This window comes from Benincasa hispida, chromosome 4 (genome assembly GCF_009727055.1).
Source record: "Benincasa hispida cultivar B227 chromosome 4, ASM972705v1, whole genome shotgun sequence".
NCBI lineage: Eukaryota > Viridiplantae > Streptophyta > Magnoliopsida > Cucurbitales > Cucurbitaceae > Benincasa > Benincasa hispida.
Genome location: NC_052352.1, coordinates 50,165,471 through 50,179,364, shown reverse-complemented (window position 1 = coordinate 50,179,364; position 13,894 = coordinate 50,165,471). Strand labels below are relative to the sequence as shown.

At 32.1% G+C, this 13,894-nt stretch overlaps 1 protein-coding gene across 1 annotated transcript; it reads left to right on the top strand.

Annotated features, from left to right (window-relative positions):
- Positions 1-11,480: 11,480 nt before the first annotated feature.
- On the top strand, positions 11,481-13,175 carry LOC120075286 (protein NODULATION SIGNALING PATHWAY 2). Its single transcript, XM_039028511.1, has one exon. It carries the CDS (start codon positions 11,522-11,524, stop codon positions 13,028-13,030), a length of 1,509 nt encoding a protein of 502 aa, XP_038884439.1. The 5' UTR covers positions 11,481-11,521; the 3' UTR covers positions 13,031-13,175.
- The last annotated feature ends 719 nt before the right edge of the window (positions 13,176-13,894 follow it).

Sequence of the window (13,894 nt, the reverse complement as noted above, 5' to 3'; positions counted from 1 at the left end):
GTATGGATGACCTTTTTTTTTTTTTTTTTTTTTGCCAATGCAATTTGATTAGCTTTTTAAATTTTTGATATACAACTAAAATTAAAATTCCTATTTTTTTTCTCACTTGTTTTTTTTCTCACATATTTTTTTGCTCACTTTCTTACTCTTATTCTCTCCATTTGGTTTATTTGGTATCTAAAAAACTCTGTTTGTTGTCAAAGAAAGAAGAAACAAATTTGTCATTTATTGTCTTCGTTATTGTGATTAGAAGTAAAATATGGAGAAAGTAGTGTTGTCGTTGGTAGAGATGAAATACAAATTAAAGAAGGGACGAGAAGTAGAGAAAAAAGAAGGGGCGGGAAGATGTGTTTTATTGCGATGATCCTCTCTATTTTCCTTTTAAATTTAAATTATTAATGCAAAGAGCAATAGTTAGCTACAGTCTAAGTTACACCCAGTTTCATATATTCATTCCTTAAACCATTGGAGTTTGAACATGTTGTGGATGTTTATCGATATAACATTTCAATATTTTTGTTTTATCGTAGAATGCTGTTTGGAGACGAGCTGAGACAATTGTTGAAGATGTTATGTTCGAGAAGTGTTCTAGATGTTGTTTTGATTTTACTTCTTTTATGTATTTGTGACATGAATGTTTATCGACTTCGTTTGGATATTGTAATTTCTAGTATCAACTTCGTTTGGATATTGTAATTTTTTATTTGTTATAAAATGGACTTCATTTTCGTTGATGTGAATCTTTATTTGATATAATATGTTTTACAGGTTTTCAGATCAAATTTTAAAAAATTACAAACGATATATTAAATTTTAATACTCCCCACGCATATAGGATCCCCCGACGCACTTTAAAACGACGTCAGGAGTTATGGTGGAATTCCGGACGCCTACGTGGCGTTGGGAGTTAGGAGGAACTCCCGACGTCGTTTAAAAGTGCGTCGGGAGATCCTCTCCCGATGGATTTCTCCCGACCAAATGCTTGACGACCGTTTATGCGTCGGGAGATCCTCTCCCGACGAATTTTCCACACTTTTTCGACGAAATGTGATGTCGGGAGAAGTCAGATTTCCTGTAATGACACTTGACAGCATTTTATTCAAAAAATTTGCACACTTTTTTTTACCTCCATGCCATTTTCGAACTACAAGATTTTTCTCATGCCATCTTTATGTCATTCTCGTCTTTACTCATTGAACTAACATTATATAAAAAATTGGGCTAATAATTATTTGTCGTTTCTTGTCAATTTGCTATCATTTGAAGATATAGTCTGAAAGCCTCTTGAATCTTTTTTGCCTTGCTTCTTGTAATTTCTCCTTCGAGTACATGCAATGGCTCTAAGGTTGAATTCACATCACCGAAGGTAACCATATGTAAGAATATTTGTGAATAGGAAATTTGTTGATTAAAAACCTTAAGCACGAATAGTTAAACAGAGGTGTAACACTGTTACAACTTATCTGACAACGTGCCTTGTGCAATGTGGCCACATCATACCATGACAGTTACTTGGTCAAGGACAAAATAACTCCTCTTATTTGGTCCTGTGTCAAGTTCCTTTAGGACCTCTAAGAAGCTAATGCTTATATTTTTATGGTTAACTAAATCTTAGATCAATTAACATGTAGACTCTTTATCATATGATGTCCTTGAGAGGAGAGGAATTTTTGTGTATGTGTGAGCTTACTGGGAGATCAAGACCAGAGAATTAGATTGGATCACTTCTCTATCTCTTTTGAAAAAAATAAGAAGATCTCGTAAAAACTTCCCGCTCTCAAGTTCTGTAAAGAGAGAAAAATAGGGGAGGGAGTTATAACTCCCTCCTTTAATAAATTCAATTTAAATTAAAACTATTTTAATTTAATTAAAAATATATATAATCATATAATAATCACTTTATTATATAATATATATAATATACTATATGTTATATCTAATATAATATCTAACCTACGCTTTGAATTCTCTTAATCATTTATGACATTTAATATAAATCAAATTTATATGTAATTATATGAATCCAATCCATATAATTAGTATTTGAATCATATTCAAATATTTAATTCCTCTTAAAGCAAACTTTATATTATAATGTATCAAATACATTATATTAACTATATCACATATGATTAATTTAAATTAATTATATAATATAAATAATTAACACCCAAGAACAATTCAAATTAATCCAAAATTAATTCAATAATCCCAGTTGAGCAATAGAGGGGACCTTATAGACCTGAAGATTGAAGCTGAATCGTACTTGAATAATTAATTAAACTTCTTTAATTAATTAAATTACTCAACATCCATTAACTGTCGGTCACTTCACTATAGACCGATAACTGCCCTCTTCGCACTACAGATATATTTCTATGTCTATTGGATATAACCAGTCAACAGTGCGATGACCCTTCACAAATTGCTTGTAAGTACAGTTGGGCCAAAATTATCGTTTTGCTCCTATAGTTATATCTAACTCCACAAGTACCACTGATCCCTCTGATAATCAATAAGTATAATCCAACTACGACCAAACCCCTCTGGGCCAAGAAAGGGTGTGACATCACATTGTTCAAGCCTCAGAATCAGTCCTTAAAGGAGCAATAGTGTGACATCACATTGTTCAAGCCTCAGAATCAGTCCTTAAAGGAGCAATACTTACCCCGACATTAGGGAAGGAGTTAATTTCATCTTGTGTAGATGTGTTTCCAGCTCCCCAATCAGACGAATCCCCAAAATGGTAGATTTATTGAGTCGACAATCTAGCCACTCTCACCCATACAAATTAAAGGACTGTCTTCATAGGCAAGACTTCATAACTCACTCAAGATTCAAGTCATGTCACCAATGGTCATCCTGGTGAAATGTAAATCTCTACTGTTAACGGCATTATATAATGAGATTAATCATTTCGTGGTTCGATCTTGTATAAACCCTTTTCTATAGAACACCCCCACTCACATATCTCTACATGAATTATCAGACCATATCATTTGTAGTATTTATAATAACTATAACATCTACAAAGTTAGTCGTATTCATAGTGCCACCTGGATAAGTTGCCTAGCATTATCCATCTGCTACAGACCATTTAGGTTATCACTTGATCCACCTGTATGTCTCTACATACATGTTTAAGTTATAGATGATAACCTTGGATGTTAAATGATTGGTTTTGTGGGCTAATGCTACTAAATGTTAATTAACATACCTCATATTTGATTAAATAAATAAATCATTTATAAATTACAACTACAAACTATAAGACCCACAAGATTTAGAGTGTCAACCCCAACAATCTTCCAGTTATCCTAAAGCTAGTGGGGTGTACATCATAAAAGTCATACTGATACAAAAGAACAAAAAACAAGAAACTAGGACATAAGATGCTCTTAGTACAAAATCTCCCATTTGCTCTAGACTAGATGTGGCATATCCCGTAGACCTATACTCTGCAGGTGACCCTCAAATACCTTAGCTGTGAGGGCTTTTGTAAATGGATCAGCAACGTTGTGCATCAAAGTTATCTGCGTGGCGATCACGCCCCCTCGATGCACAATCTCTCAAATGAGATGATACTTTCACTCTATGTGCTTCTTGCATTTGTGACTCTTAGGCTCTCAGAAATTAGCCACGACACCAATATTATCACAATAAAGGCTGATGTGCTTAGAAATGTTTGGAACGTGCTTAGAAATGTTTGGAACCACTTTCAGATCAGTTAGGAATTTCTTGAGCCACACAGCTTCCTTAAAAGCTTCACAAGCTACTCCATACTCAGCCTCCATAGTGGAGTTAGCAATGCACACAACTTCAAGACTATAACCCCTTTGTTAAGAGTGAACATTGATCCTAAAGTAGATTTCCTACGATCATTATCACTCTGGAAATAAAAATCTGTGTATCCTATAAGGATCAAATCCTTAGAACCATACACGAGCATGTAGTCCCTCGTTCTTCAAAGATACTTGAGGATGTTCTTAACGACGGTCCAATGATCAAATCCTAGATTTGACTAATATATATTGACTATCCCCACTACATAAAAAATGTCATATCTAGTACATAACACTGTATACATCAGGCTACCAATAGCCAGTGCATAAGGGATCCGTCTTATTTTCTCAACCTTTTGAGGTGTCTTAGGATACTATTCCTTAAACAAAATAGCTCCATGCCTGAAAGGGAGCAAACCTCTCTTGGAGTTCTACATCAAAAACTTTACAAGCATATTTTCAATGTACGATGCCTGAGACAAGGTGTCACACCCCCTCCCAGATTACTCTTTTATTCAGGAAAAGGATATGACCGTGATAGTTACTAGCCCCTACTACCCGCAACCACCACCAAGTCTTTTAATCTAATACCAACCTGTTACAAACACTAATAATCTACACATACAGCAAACCTCCCTAAGGGATTCTACAAAACTTTATAAACATATGCATACAGCCACAATATTACTTTTACAGGAAACAAAAAGGAAACATCCCAGAAGGCCCAATCATTCCTAAAGAAGCCCTAGTCCCTTTTACAAAACATGTGTACATAAATAGATTATCAACCTAAATCTTCTTAATAAGCCGAGACTTTTGGTGGCAAGCAGCAGCAAGATCAGCTTTGAGAAAACTGACCGCTATCAAAGAAAAGAGAATACAAAAATTTGGTGAGCTAACAGCCCAGTGAGTGACTATAGAATCATAACGCAACAAGCATAGCAATACTATGAACATGTAAACACACAAATGAGTAAACTTAACAATTGTCCCTAAATATAGCTTCAAGCCATTCTCGGAACGTCATTAAACGTTATTATTCCCTAATTGAGAACGAGCCTAAACGCTCTAGCTCCCAATGTTTACAACCAGCCAAGAGACCCATACCTCGATCCCCCATTCATAACTGCCTACGTGCACGTGGCCACTCTAAATACTATCATATTTTAGATACTTTCGCTCAGATATCTTCTCAAATTTGTCCTTCAGTAACGAGCTTCTATGAAAACTTCTCATATGTCCTTCGGTATCAAATTAGCCAGATACCTTCTCAAAAGTCCTTTGGTATCAAATTGTCCAGGTACCTTCTCAAGTGTCCTTCGGTACCTAATTGGTTGGATACCTTCTCAAAAGTCCTTTAGTATCAAATGTGTATTCTGTAACAAACACTAAGTTCCATAGCCTAGTATAACACAAGAGCTATTCCATTGCCATTCATTTACACAAGAATTCATTCTCCCGTAACCTTCCTTTAGAAAGTATATATCAAAATCATAACATAGCTTTTCTAAAGGTTACACAACATACCTTAGCCTATGCTACACACATACAAACCGAGAGACATGCATTAAGTTATTCTTCCACAATTTGTTGCTTGAGGAAGTGTAAATACATCATTAATGTCACTGTGCTTTACTTGATCAGATATGCGTGAATATTAAAAACTGAGTTTACTTAGTCACTCATAGTTCGTCAGGCTCCTACTGGTTTATACGCTTTCCCTAGTTCCTCTTGGCATGAAAAGATATAACTCCTGATTAAAACTACTTAGAATTCCTAGCTTTCTCAAATAATTTATTTATTAAAAGAACTTCCATCAACACAGATAGCTTCACTGGCAAGCGATGCTAGAGATCCTCCCAAGCGATGCTGGCGAGATCCCCACAAGCGACACTAGCGAGATCCCCACAAGCGACACTGGTGAAATCCTCTAGAGCGATACTAGCGATACCCTCTAGAGCAACACCAGCGATACCCTCTAGAGCGACACCAATGATACCCTCTAGAGCGATACCAAGCTTTTCTTGTGAAATTCTTAACGATACTCACCTCAATTCCTAGCGAGATTTCCCCTGAGAGCGATACCATCCTTAAAAAGTCTCACTGTAATTCTCCACGTTGAACTATTTACTTGTTCTTCACAAGCAGCTGTCTGCTTATGCCCAATTCCCTAGTACAACTTCAAAAATTCATAACTCAAAATCTAGAGCTCTTTTCAAGAAACTTCCTTCTACAAACTTGTTTAGATTTGAATTAAATTTCTTACCTTAAAATTTCAGCCCAAACTTCCTTCTAGTTTATCTTGGAACTTCCAAGATTCACCACAGGTCCGGATTAATCCGTGGTTCTGCCTCTTTTGCAAATTCTCCTCATTTGTTCTTCTCTTCTTGTAATCGTTCTCCAACAAGACCACCTCGAAAACTAGATTCTCCCATCTTTCAAATGGTACCAAATTTACTAGATTTTCTCTTGTCAATTGTCGAAACCATGCCTTTGAAATTTCTCTTCTCTTTTAATCTCTCTGCCGCTTCCTGAATTCAAGGAATTTAAATTTTGTAAAAAAAAAAAAAGTAAGATGTGGAAAATATATAAAGTTTTGGTATTAATCTGTCCAAGGATTCACCGATTTCGGTGTTAATCTGCCCGATATTCACACCGAGATTTTATATATTTTCCATATTTTACCTTTTTTTTGAAAAATTTAATTGTTCCAAAAATTTAAAAATCAAAATCAATCACCTGAAATTCATCTAAAAAAGTTAATTTGGATAATTGGTAAATTGATTTGGAAATTAAAAATTTGACTAAAGATTTAAAAAAATTACATAAGATTTTGATATAATATTTAGTAAATATAATCGAATTTAGAGAAATTTTGAAAATAAGATCTAGTATAAGACTTAGAAGATCACATAATATTTTGAACTGAGAAAGGCCCAAAAGGCCAAAACAATAAGCTAATTTATTTTTTTAATTAAATAGACCAAGAAAAACTATTTGAACGAATTTTCTAAAAATGTGCTAGTTTAATAAGGTGAAAACTTAAAGGTATTATTTCTGACAATTTTCCATATGCATGTGGTAAAAAACTAGTTTTATAAATGATAACATGACAAATAATGACATACAAAAAGTTGGATTTGCCCACAAGAAGAATGATGGAATAGATTGAAATAAAAATTAGAATAAATATCAATTTATATCTCTAGACTTTGATAATTATATCTTGATTAAACCATGAATAATTAATTTTATTAATTTAATTTATAAACTTTTATAAGTATATCAATTTACACCATCTCCAGATAATGTTTGACAAATTTCATGTGAAACTTATCATTTGTATCAATTCAGCTTATAAATTTCATAATGGAATCAATTAAAACCATTCTTTACGATTATATTTGAAAATCATTAATACATAAATTGTCTCATATTTGTAGGTTTCTTTAAATATTCGTTTTACAAAATGGACATAATTATAATTAACTTAGCGACGATTCTCAAAAAAAAATTTAACAGAGAGTCTAAATTATTATTCTATATCATTTAGTCTGTTATTTTGTTATAAGCCTTCTATTAGTTTGTTTTTTCTCTATTACAGTTTAGTAGCCTATAAATGTGGCTTTCTGTTGTTTCATTAAATTAATGAGCATAATTCTTCTAAACAATTTGTAAAAGATTTCATAAATTCATTCACTAATGAAAGTTTAGAGTTTAATTGATAAAGTTACAAGTCTTACATGATATTTTTCCAAACAAAATATAATAGGAAAGTGTAAATTAATACACTTATTTGAGGTTTTAAATTGATACAATTATTATTTAGAGTTTTGATTGATTCAAACTCTCAAAGTTTAGAGTATAAATTGATATTTTTTTTGTAAAAATTAGTTAAATATTAATGACTTCAGTGGCAGGAGTTGTATGTTTCCTCCTTTCAACAAAGTACGATTTCTTTTTAGTTCAACGACACATGTATGCGAGACATTTGAACTTCGACTTCTTAATTGAAGATATATGTCTTATATTTCATTAGATCAATATTTTTTTGGAAATAATACCTTTTTGGTTCTTAAGTTTTTGTTCTAATTTCTATTTGGTCCCTAGGTTTTAAAAGGTCACCATCATTAAGTTTTGGGTTTTTGTTTCAATTTAGTTCATAAGTTTCAAATAGTTACAATTTTACCATTCAGATTTGAATTTTGTTTCATTTTGGTCCATTGATTTTAAGATTTTACATTTTTAACCTCCGTTAAATACTTACTTTTAATTATTAATATCAATTTCTATTAATTAATTAAAAATAATTAAAAGTAAATTTTTAAATTTAATTTTAAAAGTGATAAAAAAATAATTAAGCTTAATTAATTATAAATCTTTTAATGATTTTTACTTTATTAACATAAATTACTCCAAAAGACAAAAAGTGAGTATTTAGTAAAAATTTGAGGTTAAATTGAAGCAAAATTCAAATACTAATGGTAAAATTTTAATATTTTGAAATCTATGAACTAAATTAAAACCAAACTTAAAACTTAAAAGGATTATATTGTAACATTTTGAAACTTAGGAACTAAATAGAAACTAGATCCAAAATCTATGGGTAAAAAATATATTTTTCTTCATTTTTTTAAAGATAATTTGAGGAGATAAATTTGAGTAATTTTGTTCTTTAAAAATTTTAAATATGAAAAATAAAAGGTCACCATCTTGGTGAACATAGAGAACTCCATTTTGAAGGTCTAGAATAAGACTAGAAAGCAAGTAAATTAATCAATCAAAAATTGACAATCTAAGGAACCGACATTTCTCCTCTCATTGCAGTCCACATGATCATTTCTAACATAATCACTCACAATTATTGTTAAATAATTTCTTTTCAAACTAATTATTAATTATTATATGAACCTTTCTTTGATTCAAACTATGTAGAATTTTGTGAATAAAAAAAAAAGAGAAAGAAAAACAATTTTTCCAATTGCATGATATTTTTATTTTTATTTTTCTAAAGTAAAATAAAGATAAAAAAAACTGAATCACATAGTTCTTGATATGTCGAAAACACATTCGTCTATTTCTTCTTTTTTTTTTTTTTAATTATAATAAACGTAAGAAGATTAGAAGCATAAATTTACATTTGTATGTCAAAAAAAGAGTTTATCAATGATAAACATGTATCATTGATAAGAGTCTATCGTTGATAGACTTCTATCACAAGTAGAAATCTATTGTTGATAGAGTCTATCACTAAGACTTCAAAAATTGTGATACAAGTCTAGAATTGATAAATTTCAAAATTTGGAATTTCGTTCATGGGATTTTTAAACATTTTCTATGGGCTAAAAGTACATTTTGCTATATTTACGATTAATTTTAAGTTTTGCTATTTTTATATTATTTGAGTTTCATTTTGCTATATATGCAAGGAGGCCTAATTAATATAGCAAATAGGAATAAAAACTTTTTTGGGGAATCGGACGTATAGCAAAATTTAAGGTTCGTTCTGAAAAATGGCAAAATCACCCAGGAATAAGATTTATGGCTACTCACAACATGCACATGACTACAAATTTCAAAATTCCTAATTTGCCCTTATCTGGTTCGTAGTAGTTGTTGATGAAACTAATTGTAGAATAAAAACAGGGTTATCTATATGGAATTAACAACTACCCTCCTAATTTTTTGCGCATGTAGTTACATAATCTTCATATTTTATTATTATTTTATATTATATTTAACCACTTTTTGAATTAATCTCACATTAATTAAATATACATATTTTTCTATCAAGTTATATTTTAAATGTCCATATATTATTAACTTTTATTTTATCCATATATTTTATTCAAACCTTTGAATGGTTTTTCATTACTTATGTATTCAATTTTATTCAAATGTTTGAATATTGTTTTTCATAATTTTATACATACATTCTTAATAGATTAGCGGTCAATTCTCATATTCTTAATAAATTAGTTTTATATACTATTTTTGCTATTATTTTAAAAAAGAAAAAAAGAAATATCACTCCATAAAAAAATAGCATAACTTATATGTTTTGTTACTCACACAAAGTTTTTGTTGTGGTTTCTTTAACATACTACTGTTTTGCTATGACTTTACAACATATTAGACTCCTCTTTGATGGTCGATGGGATGAGAATTCTGACTAAAATGATTTTCAAAATTTTGAGGCTTATATTCCAGAATTCATGGTTCCAACAATTTGTGGAATATATGCACGGTAAAATTTTTCCTATATTTTGTGGTTGAGGTCAGTTTTATCCTAGTCCCCCAAATTTATGAAACTACAAATGTCAGTAATTATAGAATAAAAAACAGGGTTGAGTTATGGATATAGGATAATTGCTTATATTCATTGACAACAACTACTCTCCCTTTAGATTCTATTTAACCTAATTAAATATCCAGATTTTTCTACCAAATTTATATTTTTAATATCCATATATTATTAACTTTTATTTATCCATATATTTTATTCAATATTTGAATGATTTTTCATTACTTTATACATATTCAATTTTATTCAAAATTTTTAATTGTTTTTCATAATTTTATACACACATTCTTAATAAATTAGCTGTATATTCTCATATTCTTAATAAATTAGTTTTATATATTGTTTTTGCTATTATTTTAACGATTTGGAAAAAAGAAATATTATTTTGTAAAAAAATTGCCATAACTTTTGTTACTCATACAAACAAGGTGTTCATCGATTTAGATTTTGTTGCAGTTTCTTTAACAAACTAGTGTTTTTGTTATGGTTTGGTATTTTCACTATCATGATTTTCGAAATTTTGAGGCGCATATTCCATCAAATACATGGTTCCAACAATTTTTAGAATATATTCAAAGTAAACTTTTTTTTCCCTCCAGTGAGTTAACTATATCTCGTTGGACAATGTACCGAATTGGTTATCTCGTTTGACAATGTACCGAATTGGTTCTACCAATTTGAATCTTATTATGACTATTGAAGATAAAGATATTTTGTGGTCGATGTCAGTTTTATCAAAGTTCCCCTTATCTGTTGCCCTGAACACTGGAAATACACTATATTTGAATAATGAATTAGCAAACATTGATCTTCCCAATCTCCTAACGACAACACTGAAATCATTGATTTCCAAAGATTTTGATTCCTTACAATCTTGTATTCCCACTAGAGTAGGTTTATTTTTTAGGAGAAAGTCTATATTGAAGAAAACAGTTTATTTCTTGTATATGTGGATTAGACACTTGTCGGAACGCATTGTTTAGTGTGTGATAGTTATCTAGGTAGAGCGTATTTGTTATTTTCAAATGGTTTTGAAACTCTCACACTTTTAGAATTCCATGTGGGGTAGTCTAGACACTTGTTAATCATTATTTTCTAATTTTATAATCTATTTTTCTATTTTTACAATTTTAAAAAGTTTTTGTTATTTATCTAGTCAGCCCATTCTTTTTTAAACCCAATTTTCATGACCAAGAGACTAAAACGATCCAATTGAAATCTTATGGACCAAACACAATTTTTAATAAAAACTTTTACCTAATTTTTTAATTAAATAATATAACAAATAAATCTTGATTTTATTCCCTATCATTGTCCTTAATCAAAAGTATGGACATGAATAAAAACAAACAAGAACAACACCACCTAAACAATATTAATTAATGGCTTAAAAATTATTTTAGTCTAGATTCTTTTGCTTCATTCTCCTTAATTAATGATTAACCTTCTCTTTCCCCAATTTAATTTTATAACTCACAAAATCAACTCTCTAAACTCTCCCATGGCCTTGGCCATGGACAACCTTTTTAATGAAATCACTCTCTCCAATTACAGCACCTCCACCAACAACTCCGACGACCACCGCCACCTTGCCGGAAACTGGAACTATGGCTCTCCGATCGTCGACTGGGAAACCTTTCCCGACACCCACAATGACTTTCACGACCTCGTCGACTCGATGATATGCATCGACAATCCACCGTCTCCGACGGAGGATCGGGAGGAAGAAGAGGACTTCAAAGGCTTAAGGCTTTATCACCTTCTCGTGGCGGCGGCCGACGCCGTGTTCGGTGATCACAAGAGCCGCGATTTGGCTCATGTGATATTGGTTCGGCTTAATGAATTGGTTTCCCCTTCACATGGGACTAATCTCCAACGCCTCACTGCGTATTACGCCCAAGCTTTTCAGGATTTGCTCGATTCTACGCCGGTATCGAATAAAACCCATCATCACAACCACCATCTCCACCGTGATGACCATACTCCGACAGACGTTTTAGCGGCGTTTCAATTGCTACAGGAGATGTCCCCTTATGTAAAATTCAGCCATTTCACTGCAAATCAAGCGATTCTGGAAGCGGTTGCAGAGGATCGAAGAGTTCACATTGTGGATTACGATATTATGGAAGGGATTCAATGGGCGTCATTGATGCAAGCTTTTGTCTCGAGCCCATCAGCCCCACATCTCAGAATCACTGCTATTTCCAGAGGAGCCAACGGCCGGAGATCGATTGGGACGGTTCAAGAAACAGGGCGGCGATTGGTGGCGTTTGCAGCTTCAATTGGTCAACCCTTTTCGTTTCATCAATGTAAATTGGATTCCGACGAGAGTTTTCGTCCTTCTGGATTGAAATTAGTGAAAGGTGAAGCGCTTGTTGTGAATTGTATACTCCACCTTCCTCATTTTAGTTACCGTTCACCGGAATCGATCGGTTCTTTTCTCTCCGGCACCAAGAGTTTGAATCCGAGGATTGTGACTTTGGTCGAAGAGGAAATAGGACATGGACCCACCATTGACGTCGATTACAAGGTTCAATTCCTTGATTCATTAGAGCGTTACTCGGCGATTTATGACTCACTGGAAGCGGTGATTCCGATGAAAAACAGAGCAAGGGCATTGGTGGAGAGGGTTTTCCTCGGCCCAAGAATCTCGGCGACTCTGAGGCGAATCGGACAGCGGAGGTGGGCGACGGCGGGAGCGGAGGAGAATTGTTTGTGGGGAGAGAAATTGGAGAAGATGGGATTGAAGCCGGCGACGATTAGCTTTGCGAATCATTGCCAAGCGAGGCTATTGTTGGGTTTGTTCAATGATGGGTACAGAGTTGAGGAATTGGGCAATAATAAGCTTGTTTTGGGATGGAAATCGAAGCGTTTGCTTTCTGCATCCATTTGGGTTTCTTCTTCTTTATCATCTTCTTCGTCTTCTTTATCTGATTCCGAGTAGAGATGAGTCTGTTCACGGTGGTTGTTCTTATTTCTGATCACTCTGTTTCTCTTTCGAAAATCAGTTTAATTCCTTCTTCTTCTTCTTCTTTAGTTGGGTTGTACAAGAGTTATTCCTTAATAATATTACATAATTCTTTATTTTATTCACTGTCCTTATTTAAATGTATGGACAAAAATAGTAACAATACCACCTAATTTAATTAATGATGGACAATTATTTTAATTTAGGATTCTTTTGCATCTTTGTCTTAATTATTGATGTTACCTTTGTCCTATTTAATATTTTTTTAAAACAATTATTTTTTTGTTCAACTATGGAGATATAGGGATTAGATCAAACAATCAATCACTCGATTATGTTCAAATTAATTAACTTTAAAATAACTCCATTATTATAAATCATACTTCCAAACTAAATTTGACGCTATTTCTATGTGCATTGGTGACTTTCTTTTAATGTAAAAGTGAGGTGATCAAAGTTTTCATTTGTTCATAAGTGGGTAAACATTTTAAAATCCATTTGCTTGTTTTTATATTCAACAAAATTTTAACTTTGTTCTTTTTAATTTTTTTTTTTTTTTTAAAAAAAGACTTGTTTAACTATATTTTCTTTGTTTTATAATCTACTCCTTATAAATCTCTACTATATCAAAAGGAGCTATGTATGGAGAATCTTTACATGTCCTTTTTACCCTTACATTTTTCATAAATTTTCATAATGCCCTTTATCGAGTGGTCGTGCCTTTTAAATAACCATTGAAAGACGGTAGAGTTAACTTTTCTAATTTTTAGTTTACAAATAAATTTATATATTTGAAAAACAAAGTCTTAGGTCAAATAAGTGCAATTGATGTTGACCGGA